Source organism: Gobio gobio (genome assembly GCF_949357685.1).
Source record: "Gobio gobio genome assembly, chromosome: 8".
Taxonomy (NCBI): domain Eukaryota; kingdom Metazoa; phylum Chordata; class Actinopteri; order Cypriniformes; family Gobionidae; genus Gobio; species Gobio gobio.
In genome coordinates, this window is record NC_137114.1 from 23,560,871 (window position 1) to 23,585,879 (window position 25,009).

Genomic DNA, 25,009 nt, shown 5'->3' on the forward strand with positions numbered 1-25,009 from the left:
TGATAGTGCTTTTATTTAATAAATTCATTATAGGGTCGTATTAAATTCTGTTTTATTGAATTCAATCATGGTTAAGCGAGTTGCATTGTAGGTCGTTCGTGCGATTTTCTATTTGGAGGCAATACAACTGAATCTTTCATGTTCCATCTAGCAATTTGACGCCTTAATGTGTACGGCGTTGTGTGCAGCAATTTCGCAGCCGTGAAAAGAAATGACTCCCGGTCTCGGTAGCTCCACAGCTCCGCGCTTGACTGATGCGCTTCCCTCCAGAGAGAGCGAGAGGCGGGCAGTTCTCTAAATAATACAGTCTCTCGACTCCACGAATCTATCGAATTAAACATTTGTGCCCATTCAAATACTGCCTGCAGGTTTTCTCCTACACATATGACATTAAACAACGTGTCACCAATGCAAAAAAATGCAACTTCATTCCTGAGGAAAGTGGAAAGTTTCCCTCCCTTGTTTAAACTCGGCTCACTACGCCATCTACTGGGGCGAGAGAGAAGTGTCGCTCCAGGAGTTGCCCCTGCCCCGTGGGCTCTCTTACCCCGTGTTACCCCTGGCTCGGGTACAGATACCACCGGCCCTTTTGTTTATCTGCTATCGCTTCCTCCTTTTCAGAACAATTCGGCTGAGGAGCCTCTATCACCAGCCTCCATCAGACCCCGGCGAGGCCAGGCAATCACTTTCCCAGATTACTTGTATTTAATACACAATGCATCATAAACCAAATCCCTCATCCTGACAGGGAGAAAATAGAACAGCTCATAGCTTGAGCTTTCCCAATTTATGGCTAAATTAAAAAGGCTTCCAACAATGGACAAGTCGAGGAATGGCAGGAAATCGATGCGCGGCGGACCGGGGTCTCTTTGCGGTTCTCAAGGAGCGCGGCTGCATGGGAATCTTTGGCGAGGGCCGCCGTATTTACACATGATTTTTCCTGTCCTTCCTCCGCGTCTGCCCTGCGATTTCATTTAACAATGGACATTATCTGGACCTTGAGTTCAATGTCAAAGATAGGCCAGGGAGACGTATTAGTCTTCATCAGTCATTAGAGTGACCCGTCAATGGATTGGGCTTCTAGCATGCGCTGGACTCCAGGAAAATGTCTCTTTTCTCACTCTTAAAAATAAGGGTCTGATAAGAACATTTTTAACGTTTTAAAGTTCTTTACAACTCGAGAACTCCGATCAAGGGGAATGATTGATTTTTTTTTTTTTATGTCCTAACCACTAGATGAACCTTAATTTTTAATAATTCGCAATTTAATATAACACAAACCAAAATGTTTTTATTGCACTAAAACGAATTTAATTTCACGGAGATGCTGTTGAAATGGTTCTTATTTTCCTGCTAATGAAAAAAAACTATATGGGGTTTTTTTAATCGTGAAATAATGAGTATTGTTTTATGTAGGCTAGGAGAAGAAAAAGAAACGAGGGAGGGTTTTTTTTAAGTCGTGGGCTGCACGTGTTTTGGAGCAGGTGTATTGTGCATGAGGGGAAAAGAAGAAAAAAGGTGTTATTTAAAGAGTTAAAGTAGCGTTTTTGTGTTTACTAAAGCTAAACATAAATATTAGTTCTTAAATTAGTCGTAATGTTCGTTGTACGTCATTTAGTTTTAAAGAAAACCCTGGAACAGAGTTACACCTCAGTGCAATTTCACTTGCACGAGCCTCCCTCGTTCTCGTGTCCTTCCCCCGCGAGCAAAGCAAGCGGGGAGAGAAAAACGCCGCTGATTTCATGATTACTGGATGGCTTCATCAAAGCGAGGAAATTCGGGTCTATCCACGACGAGCAGCCCCGTCCCGACCTCGCGCTGACCTCGCCTCTCCGCGAACGTGGGGGAGCCTCGCGCAACTTCCGACCGGTGGACACGCGAGACAGGTCCCCCCCTCCTCCTCCTCCTCATCCTCCTCCTCCTCAGCGCATCTCCCTCGTATGGGACAAGAGAGGATCCACTTGAACGGGACAGACAGAGACACTCCTACACGTTCGGATCACTGAAGGTGGACGATCCCCGCCGTCCCCCTGTTTCTTGTTCACACTCTTGCGCTCGCGATCCGATGCCAGGAAGAAGGACAGTGAATAAAGCCGCCAGTCAGACAGATCGACACCTGGGGACTTTCAACCGCATGCTTCGTGGAAGAACGGACTGAAGTTGGACAAAGTTTTTGTCCGCCGGGAAATTTAGCGTGTCGTCCACTTGATAAGAGCAAACGAGAGGAGAGAGGCGGCGAGAGACACGGGATACACGCCGCCAAACAAGCTTCTTTCGGGGCTGTTGTGATTTTTTTGGTGCCGTTTCATTGATTCATTCTTCCCTGGGAGATTTCCGTGGGGTTCTTAAGGTAGGAGGTTTATGCCCTTATATCAACGTTTCTCTCTGACAAGCCGCGAATTAATGGTCAAATAAAAGTCCATTCATCCTTCACCTTTGAACTTGTTTAATTGTATCGAAACGAAGGGCTTCGGTTCTTTTCTCTGGAGCGTAACGCCTAAATGCCTTACTTGTGTGTGTCTCTCTCTAGTTTTTTCTTCTTCGTCTTCACGTTTTTTGTAGTATTTTGTTGTTTTTTTCTGAGTAACATTTTATTGACTTTCAGTAGGCTATTTGTGTAAACTTATTTTCTTATTTCTTCGATATTTTTTTTTGTTTTAAACAATTGTGTGCATCGTTTTTCGAGTGAAACGAATTATGTTGGATGAAAGCATGCAGATGGGTTCTCATCACCAGACAATAGAAAATAAAAACTAAGCAATTACAGCTGACAAATGTTTCTAGTTTTTACGAGTTAAAGTGCAATAAAGAGTTTTTATTTTTCTACAAAAAGCACATTATTTTAACACTACATTTCTAAGCTACATAAATGCACTTTTGCTACATTGCCTGCATGTTTTCTGGCGTTTTCTTTTTATCTATTTATTTTAAACCAACTTGGTTTTTTTTCCTCATATTTTTTAAGTGTGTGAAGTGCACTGAGAGGACCAGTGTTGTCGGTGTGTTTTGGAGGGGGTGAGCTTGTGTCCGCTGGATTTATTTGACCTTAAATTACATAAACTCAGGGACAAAATATTCAAGAAATGTTTAGTTTGTAATTAAGAAATAACTGACGCGTTTTTTTCTCCGTTAAAAATGCGTTCATATTTGTTTCACATCATGGAAAAAGCGAGAGAGAAAGTGGACTGTACGGTAGTTTGGCAGCTCTGGGAAGATGTTATTTTGTTTCGAGATTTTTTTTGGCAGAAAGTGTACAATGCAAACTGTTACTGCGCTGGCGTGAAAGTCTGTATTTGTGAAATATTGTTGTCTTTGCAAAAATCATTTTGTTTGCATGCAAGTCTGTTTAGAGCATTTTACATATAAATGCATCTGTATTGAAATGTATTGCAAAACCTTTTGGATGTGCTGAAAACGAAACAGACTAACTAGAAAGTATTGAAAAATTATACATTTTATGCATTTAAAATATTTGTCTATTTCACATAACTATACTTCATTATACTCCAAAAATGACTGTGGTGTTGATGTGTAAAACTTACTTGAACAGACTTCAGTGAGCTGAATCACTAGAAGATGTTTAAGATGAAGTTAAGATTTTTGTTTTGTTTGTGACGTTCGCTTGAAGACTATAAACTAAAGATGAAGAGTCTGTGAGAGGGTGAGAAGTGAAGTGTGCGAAGATGATGTTGTCAGAGCCTGTATGAGTGTCTTAGAGAAAGTGTGTGTGTCGATAAGTTTGACTTATCTGTATTGCTGTTTTCTAAGCCTCCGTGGGTGGCATGAGATTTTAGTCACTGCACAGTAATCTGTAGAAGTTCAAGATCAAAGACTGATCTCTCTTTCTCTTTCTCTCTCAGGGCGAGCAGACAGGTTTGGATGGGAGTGTATGTGATAGCAGGAGCTGGCTAAGGCACATCCAGATCTCTCCATCCAGCCTCCAACACAACCTCACAGCCTGCCAGATACATGAGCAGGTACGTGGAGAACACACACACACACACACACGCGCGCGCAGAGCACCTGCATGGCCACCATAATAAAGTGTTTAAAGGTGTTTCTGCTATCTTTAATAGCAGATTCCTTCTGCATTCTCGTTCTGTGTGTGTGTCACTGTGTTTTTGTGTTTTGGTCTTTTGTATCTTGGCTGCAGCGTGAAGGACCACAGGCCGGGATCACACACACACTCACACGCACTCTCTCAGTCAAGCATGATGATAATCACACATTTTGTATCTTTGCACTCGGATATGAGGGATGACAAATTCCTGAATCCTTATGGAGTGAAAGACAGTGAGAAATAGAGACTCTCAAAGAGAGAGAGGTCACAAAGTATTTTACACACCACAAAATTTGACTGTTTACCTTTTATTTTCTTCTTTAATAGTTGAACCTATTCTGTGAGGCTAGTTTATTTCTTGCATGTTTAAAATTGTAACATTTAAAAATGAAAAGCTTTTATGTCCATGTTGTTTTGAGGAGAAATTAAGTGATCAAGTTCAGATAAACTGGATTAAATGGAGTTTCATTGGCTTATACTGAATTGAGTTTGACTGGATTCAATTCAATTGTAAACTAAATTGAGTTGATCTGAATTGAGATTAAATTGAGTTGAGTTGTGCTGGATTAAATTGAGTTAAATAGGGTTAGGTCAAGTTGAGCTGGATTCAATTAAGATGAGCTGAGTTGAGCTGGATTAAACCTAGTTTCATTGAGTTGACTTGGACTGGAAAAAATTCAGATGAGGCCAACTGAGTTGAGCTAGATTAAATTAAGATTAGTTGAAGCAAACTGAACAGGACTGGAATAAACCGTGACGAGTATAGAGATGGACTGGATTCAATGCTGAGTGAGTTGATCAGGTGGATTGAAGTAACGTTGAGTTGGATTGGGTTGAGTTGAAGTTTTGTTGTGCTTTCTTGAACCCCTACACAGCATGGAGGAATAATCATTCAATCAGTTCATACTCTCTTGCAGAGTTCAGTTCACACTCTTCCGGACACCCAAATCACACTGTGAGATATTCAGTGGACACAGTCATTATGAAATTAACTCACCATTTGCCTATCTGCAGATAACAAAGAACTCTCGAAGCACCAGTCGGCCTTTTCAAGTGAAATGACGTATGCTGAGGCTGCATTCAAATGTTAAACAGGCCAATTGTACTTTTCCATATGCAGCTTTGCAAAGGGAGATCCGCTAGAAGAATCGAATCCAAACGTTTCTCAACCTCAAGTGTGTTTTTGATGTTTGACCAGCACATGAGTGAGCGGGACAATATGATGGCTGGGAGGTCTAGATTTTCTAAATATTTTACTTTTCTAAAGGTTTACATAAAGAGAAACTAGAAGAGAGCGAGAGAATCGGAGGAAGAGAACCTGTTCAGACACAGCATTATGATATGGGCCATAATTGTTAAACTATGACACCTTGTCATAACAAAGAGTTCAGCTTAGACTTTATGGCTTCCGGCAACCCACATGTTTTTATAATCACGCTGTACCTCCTTATAGCGACAAAACCTGGAGAGAGAGATACAAAAGACTGACCGTTATCAGTTTTCAGAAAGAATAGACGATTTTGTTTGCGTGGAGGTGAAAGAATGTGCTCTTATTCCTTAAGATGTTCCGTAGAACAATTAACAGAACAAGCTACCGAATGGATTTTGATCATGTTGCTAGCAGATATTATTTAAAATTGAGGAAAAAGGTAAAGTGTGGAACAAAATAATTTCAATTTAGCTTTTTTTTTCTTAGTTGAAGTATTACCTAGAACAATTTACAGAAACAAAATCCACGGCTGGACAGATATTGATCGACTTGGACACAAGGAATGCTGATTGGCCGATTATTCCAGCTTATCACTCGTCACCTTTTCACTGGACCTGGGGAAGGGGAAAGGGGGATTTTAGTGCGAGGCGTTGGTCGGTGTGAGAGTGTTTTTCATTCCTACAGTGCTGAACGAAGGGTCTAATGGACCTGTTTATCAGGACATCAGTCGACTAACATCCGTTTCTCATAGACACTTACACAATAGAGGCGAGCTCTGTGAGTGTATGTGTGTGTGTGTGTGGTGCTTGTATATGAAGTGACCTCTCTTAGGAACACAAGAGAGAGGAAAGTCTTGCGCTGTTTGCTTCAGTAATCGCTGAAGTCAAGGTAATGATTATCTAGTGCACTTCTCAGTGCCCTCACAGTCAAGTGCAAGTTTCTGTGCCTCTTAAAGTCTTGCAGCGATAAGCCCTGATGATAAACATTTAAGGGTTTGTCTTCTGTCACAAGATTGACAAGGATCATATTAAATCTCCATGTATATTGAGGTCTAGGTATAGAAGAGGTCTGGTTCGTGGACTCTGTGTTTGTGTGTGTTTGTTTAAGGTAGACTCAATTGACTTAATCTGTTATTATAAGCCACTGAAAGCTTACAAGTTTACAACCTTCACTTATCAGTTGGTTAACCTAAATGACATTCTAACCCAGACACACTCACACGTTTACCTAGTTGTCTAATAGGCTTTATGTTGAACGCCACATGAACAAACATCCGCTTGTCAGAGAAAGTGTTAACAGAAGTATAAACTGACCATGATATGTACATGACATGGTTTTATCCTAGCTAGTTATTTTTATTGTTGCCGTTTACTCGATTTTAATATCTGAATGTTAGATGATCAATCTGCATATGTGATGGACATCGGTTATGCTCTCAGTCCTTTGAAGGCACCTTGAGTAAAACATTATATTTAAACAGTAAACAGTAAACAGTAAAACTATATTTAACTAAGCACATACAAAATACCTGTACTGGAAGCAACGCAAAAATGTTTTACAGAATATGAAAGTTTTTGTGCATAACCCCCATGAGGAAGTACCATAATTATAATGACTATATATTAACCTAAATCATATTACATTTTTATTTATTTATGAGTATTTTTTTTATATTTTATCTGAGAACTTCCAGGAAGGGAGCATTTATCTATTTACTTTTAGCATATTCACTAATAATTTTTATTAAATGGTTAACTTTTTTTCATAATTTCTTTTGACATTTGGGAAAATCCAGGGAGTATTTCTTTATTTTGGTTACATATATTTTTATATTCATTTTATGTATTAATTTGTTCTTTATTTATTTATTTATTTTCGAGGTTTTGGTTACTTTGAAAGAGAACTTTTTGCATGTTCTGAAAGTAGAGTTTAATTTATTGTATGATTTTTATTTTTATTTTGTTATTTTTACCTTTGAGAACATCCAGAGTGTATCTGTCACATCTAGCTTCCTCTGGTGTCAGTTTTGTCTAGCTATAGTGACATTGTCTCACTCATCTTGATATATAACCTTCTGTTTGGTTACCACTCAAAAATCCTCCTGATATTATTCTCAGAACATAGTATGTGAGTGTGTGTTTGTGAACACAGCCAAACACACACTCCTGTGGCATCTGAAAAGACTTGCAGGTTGGCACTCACCCTTGGCACTGAGGAACCAGGCCACGGCCCAAGAGGGGTTGCCAGGAGTGATGCCCAGTAAACTCCCCTGATCTCTGAGCTTGGCTGGCTCGCTACGTCCCCGGCCAACAAGTTGTACGAGTGTGTGTGCCCGTATCATTCACCCCACAGCCCCTCACACCACGTTTGAACAGCTCTGCCATTGTCTCGTACTCACAATATTATTGTGGCCCTTTGCTCCCTGCCTTTGTGCGTGAGTGTGTAGGATAAAAACACACGCATACACGCAAAGAAACGGGGTCGGTTGTGACATTACAAGTACAAGATATCAGAGATCTGCAGGAAGGCACCAGAAGGGGTAGACGGGCCGTGAAAGTGTGTGTGAGAGACTCTGTTCTCATGTCGTCTTGAGGGTTCTGCTAGTTCCCTGTATTCTCCTGTTAAACAATAGAGCACTACTCGGTCCCTACATGTCCCCCATGGCCTGCTGGGTCTTGTATACACACACACACACGCACAATGACCATGGCGTTTCCGAGAGGTCTCCAGCTCACCATTGCCTTTATCATATTATCAGGAGTTTTTGTGTGTGTCTTTCTGATTGTGTGACATCTCTAATAAGAATGCTCAAATGTCACCACCAGACTGCACAGGAAGTGAGTTGTCTAATGCCTTTCAAGGCTTGCCAAAAATAACACCATCCAAATAACACAACTGTTTCTCCCACTACCTATTGTGTTCACACAGGAAGTGTGTGTGTGTGTCAAACAGATAGGTCTCCGTTCGGATTCCTTAACACCATCTCTTTTAAACACACACACATTCGAGCTCAGGTTCCCATCATTGTTTGTCCATCAAAATGTATTGTCGTTTCAAATCATTATTTATTTATTTATTTCACATGCTCGTAAAAATCCAGATAGTTCTGCCTACTTGTTGTCCTGCTTAATATTTTTGTGGAAACCTTTTTTAGGATTCTTTGATAAATAGAAATTTTATTGTGACTTTTGTTTTGTCCCATGTGAAACGTCCCATGTGTCTCTCTCTCTAGATCTTTTACCGTGTGGTCCGAGAGGTCCAGCCGGGTGAGGAACTCTTACTGTTCATGAAGGCTGAGGAGTTTTCATGTGAGACCATGGCTCCAGACATACACGGTGAGTTTGCACTCATACACGCATAAACACACAAACAAATGCACTCGTTTGCTAACTCACTTTTTCTGTTGCCCTGCAGAGGAGCGTCAATACCGCTGTGAGGACTGTGACCTAAATTTTGAGTCTGGTTCAGAGCTGTTGGACCATCAGAAGCATGCGTGCGGTACCCCGCCTTCCTCCGGCTTCAAGCTGTCTAAACAGGGTCTGCCCAGCGCCGGAGACGATGGTGATCTTGACCCGCTGCACCTACACTCTCTCCCCCTAAACTTACCCCACTCACCACAGGAGTGTAAGGAGTGCGAGCAGGTCTTTCCTGATGCACAGAGGTTAGAACTCTAGTATTTTTATACCTATTTTTATTTTATTTTATATCCAACACAAATATTGTAACAGTATAAGTTAAATTTCAAGTCCCTTATATGAAGCTAACTGACTACAGACTAACTCTAACCATAACCCAGCATTATTTTCTTTTTTATACATGCATTTAACTTTTGAGAACACCCTGGATGTCTCCAAAGAGATTTAGCTCCCAAACATGATGAAATCTGACAATTCTGTCTTTTGTTTTTCTCTCAGTCTGGACACTCACTCTCTGTCTCACTCCGACGAGAGAGAGTATAAGTGTGATCAGTGTCCGAAGGCCTTCAACTGGAAATCAAACCTGATTCGCCACCAGATGTCACATGACAGTGGCAAGCACTACGAATGTGAAAACTGCTCAAAGGTAGAGTCCAGACATTAGCAAAGACGTTTGTGCAAAAACAGGTGTCTCTTACTGTAGCTCACCTTTCCCAAATCTGTTACCTCAAACTCAGTCATTGCATTGTGGAAGAAACAGGATAGCGAAATAAATTGTAAATTGTCTTATCAATGTATAAAATGGAGGAGAACATTCTTTGTTGTTGACGGCAAAGGTTGTACGTAGGTTGTGTCAAACTCTAGCATGAACCTATAGATGTCAGTATTTGTTTACAAAGACGTTTTTGTACAATAATTAATTCTGGTACTTCTGGGTTACAGCATGACGTCCAGTGAACATCATGAAGCAAAACCAGTTGAGATGCACTCCAATATCTGTAGGCTGTGTATGTAAACTTTCTCCCTGTATTTCTCTCTCTTTACCCAGCAGGTGTTCACAGACCCCAGTAACTTGCAGAGGCACATCCGCTCTCAGCACGTGGGGGCTCGAGCTCACGCCTGCCCCGACTGCGGCAAGACCTTCGCCACCTCCTCGGGCCTTAAACAACACAAACACATCCACTCTTCCGTCAAGCCCTTCATATGTAAGTCACTCAGACCCTTCATATGTAAGTCTGCATGCTTTCTACTCTGAACACCACACTGCAGAGCTGGAGAGCTCCAGCATCCTTTTGAAATTCCTGCCAAACTGATTTGATTCCGGATTCTACACGGCACTTTTTATAGCTGTATAGTTAAAGACAACTATACCCTCAATGCACTTTAAATAAAAGCATCTACCAAAAGTTTTTTTTTATTTTTTAAATCTTGTTTTTGAAAGACTGGTGGAGCTCTCCGGCTGGCCTGGGTTATCCAGCACTTATGTTGATGTCAGATCTGTCTATCATTCTGATCTTGCACTTTTTTAAAGTCAACATGAAACCGCATTTACACCATTTTACTTCCAAAATGACACATTTCACAGAAAAACAACAGGAAGAAAAAGTGAATTGGATTGTGAAAAGTGTCAGTCAGAGAAGTAAAGCTTTTTAGAGATTAAAGTTTTCCTTTCCTGATAAAAGCATGAACTGATAAACCATGCACAATACAACCAGGAATGTGTATTATGAAATAAAATGGGGGCAATTTTGATCTCATGTTGTCTTTAACACAAGGTACTGAGAAGTATACTAATATTATATATTAATTATTACTAATTGTATTATTATTAATAGTTAATAATATTGTTAAATTGTTTATTATTATTGATTCCTATTTATATCTAATCAACATAAATATTATTTTTAATTCAATACAAATGTGTTATTCTGTGTTAATTTGCTATAACCTAAAACTACTTTTTTTACAGGCTAGGATGTTTGATGCACTGTATTTACTGACTGTGTGTGTGTTTGAAAGTGTGTGGTCTCTGTTCATGTGTACACTCCATTTGTGCTGGGGTGTGTGATGGTTCACTTTCCAACACCTGAGTCTTTTGATTCTAGGGGTCAAATCTAGCATAGATGTTTATGACTGTATTTATAAATAGCAACATAGTCATGTTCTTATAATCATATAAACTTTGAGTCTTTTGGTACACACAATTGGTGCATGTGTACCCTACATTTTCTTATAATGCTCGTCGGTAAACCAGCTCAATGCATGACCTTTAACCGCCGACCTCATACGTGAATGACTTGAATTCTTAATCTCATCCTGCATAAATAGCTCACTTTCCCCTCATAACGCTTTTAACGTCTTAAACCATACTGCGACCTTTGAACTTTGCCCAATTGAACTTCTTGCATTGACCCTCGGAGTGCTGATCCCACACAGCTCGTGTAGACGTTGCCCCCCCCCATCACCGCATATCAGACAGTAACTAGCTTGCTAACTCTGGCCATTCCAGGGAAATCACTACCACATGCAGCCCAGCTCATACGGAGACTAGCACACAGCCATTTACAGCAATCAGCATTTGAACAAGCTCAGCTAACAACACTTAATGACCTCGCAACAACACACACACTGGATACACCACACACATGCACTTTTATACGTACACAGGCACGTATATGCTCTCTAGTCAGCTACCTCCATAGTCTTATTTTTTATAATTAATATACCTATATTTCATTCAAAACTGAGAAGTATTAATAAAATGTAATTCAATCAAATTGTACTCGGTTTTCCAAATGAATCACTAATGAGGTTTCATGTTTTGTGCCTTCGTTTGCATGTACAGTACTGTATGTGTTCATATACTTCATTCTGCGTTTGTTACTGAAACAAACATTGGCAAAACATATTGCTAATTATGTTAAACTACAAGAGAAAATCTCTCTTTTACACAAACACTCAAGCACATTTATTTTACTACTGGCTGTTCACCACTGAGGAATGTGTTTATAATATTTTGTTACGGTTTATTAGGACCTGACAAAACACAGCACTCTGAAGTGCCCACAGATCTTCCCTCACACACGCCCCAGATTTCACACCTGTTCATCCGAGTGTGTCCAGTTGTTCACAATTATAAAGCGATGTGTGTGTCTGTCTGTCTGTGTGTGTGTGTGCGTATGTCTACTGTGTTTCCTGAATGTACAATATCCAAGCAGTAAGTATGCGTGTGTGAGAAAAAACCCACCGTAAACTCTTAAAGGGATAGTTCGCCAAAATCATTTTTTACTCATCCTTGTGTTGTTCCAAACTTTTTTTTTTATCCATACAGTGAAAGTCAATGGGGTCCAATGTTGTTTTGAACCCCTACTAACTTTCACTGTATGAACAAAAAGAGTTCTTCAGAATATCTTCTTTTGTATTCTGCAGAAGAAAGAAAGTCATATAGGTTTGGAACAACATGAGGGTGAGTAATAATGACAGACTTTTCTTTCCTATATCTTTAAGTCATCCTCTTGCCTTGCCCTAATATTTACATCCCATCTCTTGATCAGTCTCTGTGAGTGACCGACTCCATAAACACATCCCGCGGTAGAACATCCTCTCATTCCGCACCTCACACCTCATGCAATCTGACAGGGATTAGCAAAACCACCCTGCTAGACTCCCTAGCTTCCATAAATTTAAAAAAAATGTCACGTTTGCAATAAGATATGTGATTATGATGAGAAATGCGGGTGGTTAAAAGGCTTCATTTCACACTAGAGGTGTTAGATTGGTAATGTATAGGGTGATTTTATTACTTTCAGAGTCTGCATTAGAGATTTAACTGTATACACTGCCGTGAGGACGGAGTGTGTGTGCAATGACATGAACAAGAGTTTAGGATCCATCATGAGTTTTCAAGAACATTGTTTGAAGATTGAATAGTGTGTAACGATGTGAGATGTGTGTGTGTGTGTGTGTGTGTGTGTGTGTGTGTGTGTGTGTGTGTATGATAGACAGAGACGTCGCTTGGTCCATGGGAACGGACCTGCGGGAGAGGATTCATTCAACTCTGTTTCCTTCTCACGCTTAAAATAGAGCCATTGTGATGTCCTTGTCTGTGTGTATGTGTGTGTGTGTGTGTGCACCTGCGTGTGACATTGCATTCTTTTATTTGCCATCCTTGCTTATCCTGCATTTTTGTTTGTTTTGTTAATGGATGTGTGTGACAAGCCAAAAGCGGCCGTCCTTTTATGCTGTATGTCCATGTCTCACTGTCTCTAGGTGAGGTCTGCCACAAATCTTACACGCAGTTCTCCAATCTGTGCCGCCACAAGCGCATGCACGCTGACTGTCGCACTCAGATCAAGTGCAAAGACTGTGGCCAGATGTTTAGCACCACGTCATCCCTAAACAAGCATCGGCGCTTTTGCGAGGGTAAAAACCATTTCGCTGCTGCTGCAGGAGGGTTATTTGCCCAAGGCATGGCCCTCCCTGGCACCCCTGGTCTGGACAAATCCGCACTGGCTGGAATGAGCCATGGGAGTCCTGGTTTAGCAGACTATTTTGGGACGAACCGGCACCATGGTGGGCTGACATTCCCAGCAGCCCCTCCAGCATTCCCGTTCAGTTTTCCAGGACTTTTCCCATCGGGACTTTATCACCGGCCCCCTCTAATCCCATCCACATCACCCATTAATGGCCCTCCAAGCACTGAACTACGGAAGAGTCCACTAGTGTCCTCACCCATCTCTGGGTCGCATGACCTTTTGAAGAGTTTGCGCAAGGATTCATTCAACGGGGAGGGCGAGAGCATGGAGCGTCAGAGAGAAGGATCCGTCTCCAAGCCAAGGCAGAGCGGGAAGATGAGCGACCAGTCGGAGAGTAGCGATCTGGATGACGTCAGCACTCCGAGTGGGAGTGAACTGGAGAGCACTTCAGGTTCCGAGTTGGAGAGTGAAGCAGAAAGCGACCGGGAAAGAGTGCGAGTGCGGGAAAATGGCAAAGGGCCGAAAAGGAAATCCAGCGGGTTCAGTGATGCCCAAAGCCCAACTCTTGTTAGCTCCAGTAGTAGCAGTAACACCAATAATGGAAAAGACTTCCCTGTGCCGGGGCTCGTCCCACCATCTTTGGATGAGCAAACGGCTGTTTCCGGTGCCGTTAATGACTCGATCAAGGCAATTGCCTCAATTGCTGAGAAATACTTTGGTTCCACTGGACTTGCAGGCCTGCAAGACAAAAAAGTTGGGGCATTGCCATACCCTTCCATGTTCCCTCTATCGTTCTTTCCTGCGTTCTCTCCATCAGTCTATCCTTTCCCTGAAAGGGAGCAACTTAGACCTCCAGGCCACAAAGTGGAGCCAGAAAGCCCTCCGGTTGAGGGTAAAAAACTTCAGGGCAGAAAGGCTGAATCACCTTTTGACCTCACCACCAAGCGGAAGGAAGAACGTCTTGCAGCCACCTGCGCCCCTTCGAAACCAGAAGCCTCACATGTACAATCAGCCAACCAGGATCAGCCATTGGACCTCAGTCTTGGTGGGCGAAGTCGAGGAAAGAGCGTAAGAGGGGAAGAGTTAAAAAAGAACCCTGTCTTTGGTGAGGAGAGGGTGGAACCAGAGCCACCCAAAGCTGACCCATCCCTCCAACACGCAAGACCTACGCCTTTCTTCATGGATCCCATTTACAGGTACTGTCAATCACATGTGCTTCCTACTGTGTTAGCGCAACGGAATAGATTTAATTTGGTTAAACTCGCTATGAGAACTGATAGAAATTTAACATCAGCAGGGTTGAGAAGAGAAAGATGAACGATCCATTCGAAGTCCTCAAGGACAAGTATATGCGGCCGGCTCCTGGATTTCTCTTCCACCCACAGGTGAGATTTGTCTGAATATTTTCCCACTGCTGACTCCATTTTATTTTATTACTTCATCCCCATAGTCCTGCACAAATCATTAGCCTATTTTCAATCGCCTCTTTCTGTGCTACTGCAGTCAGTGTTAATGCAAGCTGTTCCAGACTCAAACGCAGATTTAAAAAAAAGCTTCCTTGCTTGAAAGCTTGAAAGCTTCCTCATCTGTTAGTTCCCACCAATATTAACAAAAAAGGTGGTGCGTAAATTCCATGCTAAAAACATCAAGCCTCTTGTTTTACAGGCAAATAAGTGTTTGAGAAACATTCAAACTGGATATCCCATTATTTTACTGTAATGACACATTTCAGTTTAGTCTATTTCGGATGCAGAAATCGCTTACTGCTGCTTTAAGTGAAGTTCAGTACATTAACCAAATTCAAAGTAATTTGAAATGCTAACATAACATTACTTGTCCCATTGAATGCAATTTCCAATATTGACAAATAACTCCTGATGACGCTAGTATTGACGTAATAGCTACAGTATGTTGGCAGTAGCTTTACAGGGCCCCAGTGTTTTAGTATTAGCATAGCGACTCCCATGTTCCTCCGTGTGGTTCTTTTACTGAGTGATCAGGACCAGATGTGAGATTCAGGCAGGGTGGAGGCTTTGTGACACGTCTCTGTGTGGGTGTCTTTGATTATGATGTCACAATATGATACCCTATTAAACTGCCAGACACTGACCCATATCCCTGGATGGAGAGTATGTATAAGTGTGTGTGTGTGCCTGTGTGTGTTTATTGCAATTCTATGTGATTTGTGCATCTGTAATGAGTGATTTAGTCAGAGTATAAGTGTGTGGTTTTGTGCCCGAGTTTCTATGTAACCTCATTTGTGTGTATTAAGTGACCTGTCTGCTTTATGTCATTGTGTGTTCGCTATCAGTGTTCTGTAAAAATAATACATAGGTCTCTTATAAACCCACACACCCACGTCTGGTACACATAAAGACCCTGAAACACACACACACACACACACACACAGACGCTTACTGGTGTAGTGTTTTATTGGCTGTTCCAGGACAGTGTTTTATGGGCTGTTTCATTGGCCTGATTTATTCCCTGTGTATGCTTTGTGTCTGCGTGAGATAATATCCGTATGTCCCTGACACACTGCCTAACGAGGTGACCTATCAGCATCTACTTTACTGCACTATGCTCTCTGGACTCTCTAATCAGCACCAGGGACACTATTGACAGCACAGACGTATTATGGGAAATGCAGTTTAAAATGTTTCGTATTAGTTTGATGCTAGGCAGAAGAGCACAGTGGGAGATCAAGTGGATTGTTGGGGAGAAAAAAATGAAGAAATCGTACAATATAAGTACATTTAGCATTAAAATGAAAGTTTCAATGATTCAATGATGGTAAAAAGAATTTGATAACCACTGGAAAAATAAAATAAAGTGTGGAATGCTAACCTTTACTAAACATCACATTGCATAATCACACGCAACCAGTCTGATTCTTGATTTTGATTTGCTGTTTCCCTTCTGTCCTGCCTCCAGTTTCGCATGCCTGATCAGAGAACATGGGTAAGTTTCTCCAAACCAAGTTATTCATGTTCTTTCACCACACACACACACACACACACTCACATGATTAATAATTTCTTGCCAATCACCCTGTTGCTACATGTACACTGCAGCTCACTATTAGCATGACATGCTAGATGTAATGCATGGCTCAAACAAACAAATGCATGGACCACAGCTGCATTACCGTCAGACCGAATAGTTTCAGTTATACACTTGAGCTTGGTTCGGCACAGCGCGATTAGAAACTGTTCCTGGCCCGGGAACTCTCAGCATCTAGAATGGGTGTGGTGACGTCCCAACTCAGGATTTGGCACTATTTAGATCTCATATCATATCTGTAATTTTCTGCATTAACAAGGCAACGACTGACGCATTTGTATTATTCCAAAGAGCTCCGTTATCAGCCCCACAATGGAAAATTAAACCAAATCCACGGCGGATGGGCCGGATCGGCACGGAATGGAACGGTTAAGCAACTAAAACGGTTTGGCCCGGCAGTGGAAAAGCGGCTCAAATCATACTTAAAACACAAATCTGGTCCAAAGTCATTTCCATTCCGAGAAGATTAATGTTTAGTCAGTAAACATCCGTTCTTTTGTACTTTTTTGTGTTATTTGTTCAATGCATGGCAACAGATTGATTCATTTTTTGGATTTAAGTACGATAAAATGGCACATTTGATCTTCTAACTATATAAAAACACACAACTCAAATGTCTTTTGACTGTGCCCGTGTGAATTAATCTGTTGTGTTTGTGTCATTTGGTGCACTCATGTCTCCGCTCTTGTGTGCCAGTGTGTGTGTTAAGCAGACAGAACAGTTGTTATTTCTGATGGCTACCACTGATAATGCAGTGAATGTGATTATTTACATAGAGAGAGTAACAGACCACGGCTCTGATTTAGGGTGGCGACACTCCCCGTACGGCATCGCATCACTGGAGGGGTAACAGTCTCTCTGGGACCCCTCTCTGAGCGTGTGTGATATAGCACAAGGGGGGTTTCCAGACCCAAGACATCTGGAACCCTGATAAGATCAACAATTGAAAAAGCTCTTACTAATGAAGGGCCTCTCAGGCACACACTACTGAGAATGGGCAACTCAACAGCTGCCCTACCACAGCGAGAGAGATGGAGAGGGTGAAGGCTACTTAACGATCCAGGAAGTCCATTCGGTGCCAATCACAGATTTCTTTGGACTTAGTTGTTACAGCAATCTTAGAGATACCAATCTATGGTAATATGTTTAGACTTCAAGGTCCAATCAAAATGACTATAAAATATGCATGTGTGAATGTGTGTGTTTTTGACCTAGATGTACTTTGTGGACCAAACCTCTGGCCCGGAGGAATGTTTTATTGCTCTTTCATAGCCCAGAAGTCTTAAATCCCTAAGGGAAAATGAAAATGAGACAATTGTTGACATGCAGTGTGATCATAGAGCTATAAAATGAATGTTGATAGCATAGTGCAGATCATGTTTGAGCTCATTAAAATTAACTTTTGATTGCAGACTTTGCTATCTGAGCACAGTTTGAGGCATTGTTGAGATCTCTTCTGAAAATCTAAAGGAGTCGCATGAAATGACTGTGGTATTTTTCTAGAAGCAGGAGACGTGAGCAAAAGTCTTTTTTTGGTCCGCATTTAATCTCATTGTGCAGAGAAACAAGTGACAAGTGTCCAAACAAGATACAGTAAATCTGTCTAAACTAATGTAAAAATAATTACAGTATATATTTACTTTATGACTGTATATTTATGTATATGTGCTCATTTAGATAATTAGATAACTAGATAAAAATATGTTTACTCCAAGTGTTGTGGTTTCGTGGTCAGGCTAAGTGAAAAATGGCAATGTTTTGTTGAGTTCGAGATGCTAATAGAGTGTTAGCCGAGCATTAGTAGAGACAGCACATCATCTAGATATACTGCATGACAGTACTTCATTTGATACACTTCTATCTCTCTGTCAATCTCTCCCTCCTTCTCTCTGTCTGTGATTTATGGAGAGAGGGAGAGAGAGTTGGTGTCAAACAGGTCTGACACTTCACATCCTCCCGGAGGATGTGATCCTGACGTTCCAATGGAGAACTTTAACTCCCAGCTGTCATTCCTCATCAAACGTCCACATTATCTTGTGTTGATCTTTCTCTCTCTTTCAGTGCCCCTTTCTTTGTCCCCTCTTTTCACATAATATTAGTAAATGCAAAGATCTAGCCCCTTTCTTTCTTCGATGTTTCTGCAAAAGATCTCGATAGCAATGCCATCCATGGTGGTGGAGGTGCCATCAAACTTTTTTTTTTAACGGTCTATTTCATTCTTTCCTACATAACAGAGCTCAGATGACTTAGTCTTGGAGGAACTTGATGAGAAATGAGTCGAGTTTATATTGAGATCTTTGAATTCTGATTGGAGACAGAAAATCTGAGCGCAATTTGAGACCTTGTGGAGCTGGAGATACAAGCCCCCATTGGCTCTCAGTTGGTTCCAGGAGAAACTTTCTTTCTTTCTTAACTTTTCTCCTGAAGGAAACAGACATTTTTTGTGTGTTTATGTATCCAAGTCTCTCTCTCTGTGTGTGTGTGTGTGCGTGCGTCTTTCACTGGGAATCAGGACTGATTTGTCAACAAAATCCGAAATAAGAAAAAGGGAAAATTCAATACACACATGAAATAATGCAAATCCGCTCTGCTTTCTGAAAGCCCTCACTGTTGCGCTGCGGTTGATAGGCCTGCTCGCCTACAGGGACCCCCCAGCCCTCCCTCCCTCAGCTCCGTCCCCTCCTTCTCCTTCCTATGATATCATTATTACTGCTGTCTCAGCCTTGATCAGTAATGTCAACATCTTTCATATTGACGAATGTGCTGTCTGCTCATATTGTGCACTGAATGCTTTATGGCCAACATAGGACATGAATCACTCCTGCTCTTCAGTGCGCTCACACACACACACACACACACACACACACACACACACACACACACACACACACAGGCCTTATGTTGTTCTCATTCTCTGGCTGACACACACATGTAGCTGCTTCCCCTTTGAGAGTGTGTCCATTTCTGATGAAAGCAACTGTTAGGCTTAATTAGTAAATTGGCAGCAGTTCTTATCCACATGAATCTGTGTGTGTGTGTGTGTGTGTGCGTGCACATGTGTGGTCCATCTTATAACGTGCATTGTTATTTGTGTTTGTGCGCCAAAATTGGACATTACAGATCAGCGAAAGCATTTCACACTGTTATCCGCGAGTGAAAGTTCACGGTCTGCGTTTTTCCCCACACATCTGTGGTAGAACGCAACTCCATGTCAATAAATGCGGGTAACACAGTGGGGATGTGTGTCCTTAAGGACCTCACAATGAGGTAATAAAACTTTTCTCTATCTCTCGCAGATGTCGGCGATTGAAAACATGGCAGAAAAGCTGGAATCCTTCGGCTCTTTGAAGCCAGAAAGCGGTGACATCATGCGTTCCGTTCCCTCCATGTTCGACTTCCGGGCTCCGCCCACCACCCTTCCTGAGACACTGTTACGCAAGGGCAAAGAGCGCTACACCTGCAGGTAACCATGACGATGAGCATCAACTTCCTCCAGAACATTATGACAATATCTTCAATTCTTCTTCTTAAATACCACGAGTAAAACAAACTCTATATATATATATAATGTTGGATAAGTTACTCTTAATTAAAAAAGTTATTAACTATTAGCTACTACATCATTACTGTACTAATTACTCTTTCTATAAAAGTATTGAATTACTTATATCAACCTTGACTATTTGAACAATACAAGGATAGACATCAAACTGCTCTTTTCTTCTGATAAATAATATAAAACTGCATCAATTATTCTTGAAGTGACCAAAGTGTTTTACATTAAGAACATACATTTTATCATTAGATGTAAATTTTTTATATTAAATCCACTATTGTTTTATATTGAATTGTTCTGTAGTCTATACAGTATTTAATGGAATTGCATCAGAAGTAACTGTGAAATTACTCTAATTATTCTAGGGAAAAGTAATTAAATTACAGTAAGTAATTACTCAGTAATGCATTGTTAAACAAACAAAACTAAGCTAACGATATAGTAATGAATCAAAATAATCTAAAAACAAAGTAAGTAAGCAAACAACTAAGCAAATTGTATGGTAAATTATATATTTTAAATATAAACTACAGTGTCTGTTGCTGGGTTATTTACAATATTATTGTACGTGTAGTATTGACACAATATCAATATTCGTTGACTCGTTGACAACATTCAAAAGTCAACTAAAAACTCATCTCTTTCATGAGCACTTAACCTCTTAATAAAAAAAAATTTAAAAAAATTATTTCCTTTCCTCTTTCTCCTCCTCTTTCCCTCCCTACTCTAGCCTGTGCTACACTGAGAAATGTACACGGACTAAGTATTTCAGGCACTTGTTGCGCTCACTCGACTCTTCACGACCATTCGCTTATTGTACCCCCAAGTTGTAAGTCGCTTTGGATAAAAGCGTCTGCTAAATGCATAAATGTAAAATGTAAAATGTAAATGTAATATAATAAAAAAAATTAATTAAATTAAATGCCAATACCAGTATTTCGTGACACCAGTATAATAAATGAATATTTATTATAGTGATCATATTTATAATAACTTTGGTTTGTTTGATTAATAAGATGTTTCAGTAAACATTTGTTTGATGTTTAATGAGTGTTGACAGCACTGAGCATGGAATGCAGGGGGTTTTTGGGAAGCGTGTTTGTGTGTGTATTGCTGAGTATTGTTCCTGGAGATCTGTTTCCTTCCCCTATAGATACTGTGGCAAGATATTCCCACGCTCGGCCAACCTTACAAGACATCTACGGACACACACAGGAGAGCAGCCTTACAGGTGACACACTCTCTCTCACACACACACACAAATATATATACTGTTTGATGTAATAATGTAAGAATATAGCACATCAGTCGACACTGCATGTAAATATGTGCATACGGACCAGTGTACTCCTGTATATACCACAGAATTTCGGGTGAATCCGGGAGTATTACTGACCAGATATGGGTTATACCACGGGTCCGTAAACTGGTGAAATTATGCCAATTCGGATGTATGTTAATGAGGTTTTCCTCCGTGCAGTGGCCATTTGTTGCCACGGATTAATGCACCAACTTGGTACAAACAATTAAGCTATAATAAACCGTACTGGCAGAATAATTATTGTGATTATAATATTTAATACAAATACTTTTTTAATATTAGTTAGTGTTCTTATACTTTTACATTTTTTAAAAGCATGTCATTTCTGTTTAAATTTTTCAGTCATGTCAGTATAATCTGTCCGCAATATATAGAGAGTGTGTCATTAAACATAACCATAATATAAGCAGATATCATCATTGGGAAAAGATTGAGGAGGTGAACTGTTCTTAGATAAATCTGTCATTGAAAACCTGGAACTATGATGGAGATCACATTTGTTTTTTTTTACACAATTTAATAAAATCCTGGAATATCATGGAAATCTCCATAGTAAATGTTTTTTTGTATTTTTCGTTTTTCGACATATGCAGTTATTGTCATTGGGAAAGAGTGAGGTGAAGTCCACGAGAGAGAAGGACATACAGACAAGGAGACTGAAGGAAGTGTGTATGAATAATAGAGGTGATGAGTGCCGTACAGCTGTGGGCCAGCAAAGGCAGCTGGGTAATTAGGCCTGTGTTTGGGCCTCAGACTCTTTCAGGGAGTATTAAAATACTGCACAGAAACAGGCGTGCGCACACACTGCGTTTGTGGTCCGTATGACCACAGGGGAGGTTTGTACAGGGCTGTGTTACTTTCCAGATAGCCTCAATCTCCTCGTGCTGGCAGGGCTTTAAACGAGCCGGTGATCAGCCTTTAACTACAATTTAATTTCTATTTTTTCTGTTGCTTTTGGAGGGAGGGGGGGTGGCGAGGCGGAGAGAGCGAGGGAGAGATAACAGGTTCCTGGGAGACGCAGTTTAGCGCACAACTCTACGGTCGAGGGGAAGATATGATCACGTAATCATACGGGATAATTCTGCGTGAAGAGACTTGGCACATGCAGTCGTTTTCAAGGCAGGGGGAGGATGTGGACGAGAGAGTTTGAGTGTTACTGAGTTGGCCAAAGATTAGAGACAAAGAGTTCACGACCACTCAATCATGTGTTTAGGACCCTGCGTGTGTGCGAGACAGATAAAGTGGCAGAGCTTGATTTCTCGTGTCTGTACATTGTGAATACTGTATTGTCTAATATGTTGTACATGTGTGTCCGCAGATGTAAGTACTGCGATCGTTCGTTCAGTATTTCATCAAATCTTCAGCGCCACATCCGTAACATCCATAACAAAGAGAAACCCTTCAAATGCCACCTGTGCGACCGCTGCTTCGGCCAACAAACCAACCTGGACCGGCACCTCAAAAAACACGAGAATGGTAATTTATCAGGTATACACACACACACATAATATCGCAACTTTTTCAACTAAATTAGTTAGTGACTCTTAATGGTTATTATTATTATTATTAATTTAATAATCTACTATGTGTTGTGTTTTATGTGTAGGCACGGCGATGTCGTCGCCCCGTTCAGAGCTGGACAGTGGCAGTGCCATCTTGGAGGACAAGGAAGACTCGTATTTTAACGAAATACGAAACTTCATCAGTAACACGGCACGGAACGCCACATCTCCGTCACACTCCGAGGAAGGGTAAACACCGTCTTCTTCCTCTGTTACATTAATAAATACAGTGTCCGTATACAAAATATAACCTTTATTGGGTAAAACGGCTTATTTGTCATCGGAGCCTTGGCTTGGTGGTTAGTGTGTGTGCTTCATATCGGCCTTCAGTCCGCTTCCTTCTGTCAAATCTGAATATTTTATTTTATATTATTATTTATGTATACATTTTATTTTTTTTATTTTTTTTCAATTCAATGTATATCAGGAGTAAAAAACAAATTGATCTTTTATGTAAAATTTCCGGTATTCACAAAACTCAAACTTCAACTCAGTATCTTACCGAAAACTACACTCAGTCATGTGCGGGTTCACACACACACACACACTCACACGCAAACAGAGTGTCCATTAGGCTGTCAGTCATCAGTTGGCGCTAGTTGCTTCAGGCAGAATGGAGGTTATTATACACAAACATTACTGAACACAACACTTCTCATGCCTTATTCATTAACCCTCACCTCTGAGTGAATACCATCACATGAAAGGAACGGACTGGTATCGCAGTGTGTATTAACCGCACATGTGAGCCTATCTGTGTGTGTACATATATTCAGTATGGTTGTTAATCATTACCTTGTCGCCTGCGGTTTTTAAGAGCAAAGATTGGGGCAGGTCTCCAGCAGGACGTGATTACTGATTGGCCGATTGCGAGCGCGTGCAGAACGCTGTTGACTTTTGGCTGCGTGTGCGTACATGAATTTTGCCATCTGCATATGATAATTATCGTTGATCATTTCCCAGCAATGATCATCAGGTTGCATGACGGTTTAAATGTTTGACCTGGTCGTCCGTGTGTGTGTGTGACAGATTGAGTCAGATAAAGATCTCGCAGGCTTAGGGTTTTTGATTTCTTCATTGTTTCATTAAAAGGATCCTAGAGTCATTACAACATCGACTGTGTGTTTGCGCGCGTCGCACATCTGGTCCCAACATGTATTTGTGAACAGGAAGTAGGTGTGGGAGAGCAGGTCAGAGGTCGCTGAATGTTTCCTGTCAGAGTGACTGCTCCTGATAGATACTTTATCCTCCACAAATTACCACAGCTCTCTCTAATTAGCCGATCTGTTTTCATCATCACGCCATCGTTGCCTCTCTCGTTCTCGCGTTGCCGCTCTCGCGGTGTTAGCGAGGTGCGGGGTGATGAGAGGAGGTGATTTCGGGGATTATCGGATGTGAAAAGGGTTAACCCTCGCGCCGTTATGCTAATCTGAAGAAAGGAACCGAGGTGAGAGATGAAGCCTAGAGGAAAATGTTATTGCTCAGGGCTTGCTTTTTTTATAGCTCAGCAGACATAATGAAGTTCTCAAGTTATCTTTCATTTCAGGATCTACTTTGTCTTAAATTTCTACTGAAGATTGTTGACACAGAATAAGAATATTGAGCTATTAAATGAATTCGGATAGCTGACCACAAAAGTGGTCAGCTGGAAGTAGATGGAGGGATGGATAGATGGAATGATAGATAGAGATTTCTTATCAAATCCTTTCAAGATGAAAGAAAGACATGATTAGCTACTTTTTATTATTACCGTTATTATTTGTATGTATTATTGTATTAATATTTTCTCTCTCTGATACATCATTTCTGGCTCATCATTTCCAGGTGAGGTTTTTTAAAGGGGCTATACGTAGAATTCAGAAACCCTTGTTATTAGCGACACCGGTGGCCGTTAATTGAACTTCAGCCAGCAACTTATTGCTCAACATAATGTACAAGAGACTGAACGTGATTTAAGGCCACAAAGTGCTTTTCCGTTCTTTGCTTAGAAGTACAAAAGAAGCTGGAAATACCTTTGCCGTGAAATACCGTTAACGAACATCCCAACGCTGTCCACACTGCTGACCCATATCTGTTTAGACGAATATGTGAATATGTGCTGCTTGCTTTCCTCTCAATAACAGAATAAACACACAACAAAAATGACAGCGGTGAGCAGTTAAGACAACATATGATCATTGCAATGTGCAATTCAACGGCATCATGTCAACAGATGAGGTTATTAAAATTACACATTATGATAGTTTGATTATAAAGTACATTTGAGACTATATAGATGAATTAATCCCTTTTCTTGGCAGGACATATTGACATTACAGTACAGAATGGCACTTTCAGCATCATCAT

The 25,009-nt window shown here is 40.8% G+C and overlaps 1 protein-coding gene across 12 annotated transcripts in view; it reads left to right on the top strand.

Moving 5' to 3' along the window:
- Nucleotides 1-25,009, top strand: part of mecom (MDS1 and EVI1 complex locus) — a gene marked incomplete at its 5' end in the record, with an annotated part of 207,183 nt that overhangs the window by 177,683 nt on the left and 4,491 nt on the right. The window contains 13 exons of one of the 12 annotated variants that reach the window (XM_079823695.1): nucleotides 1,960-2,350; nucleotides 3,861-3,977; nucleotides 8,503-8,605; nucleotides 8,685-8,931; nucleotides 9,185-9,332; nucleotides 9,735-9,915; nucleotides 12,956-14,357; nucleotides 14,459-14,546; nucleotides 16,096-16,122; nucleotides 19,521-19,687; nucleotides 20,934-21,011; nucleotides 22,420-22,589; nucleotides 22,708-22,852. In XM_079823695.1, coding sequence (XP_079679821.1) covers nucleotides 8,557-8,605; nucleotides 8,685-8,931; nucleotides 9,185-9,332; nucleotides 9,735-9,915; nucleotides 12,956-14,357; nucleotides 14,459-14,546; nucleotides 16,096-16,122; nucleotides 19,521-19,687; nucleotides 20,934-21,011; nucleotides 22,420-22,589; nucleotides 22,708-22,852 — 2,702 coding nt within the window. Of the gene's footprint in view, nucleotides 1-1,959; nucleotides 2,351-3,860; nucleotides 3,978-8,502; nucleotides 8,606-8,684; nucleotides 8,932-9,184; nucleotides 9,333-9,734; nucleotides 9,916-12,955; nucleotides 14,358-14,455; nucleotides 14,547-16,095; nucleotides 16,123-19,520; nucleotides 19,688-20,933; nucleotides 21,012-22,419; nucleotides 22,590-22,707; nucleotides 22,853-25,009 lie in introns of those variants that run through there. The other 11 variants (XM_079823697.1, XM_079823698.1, XM_079823689.1 and 8 more) reach the window with 11 other exon arrangements.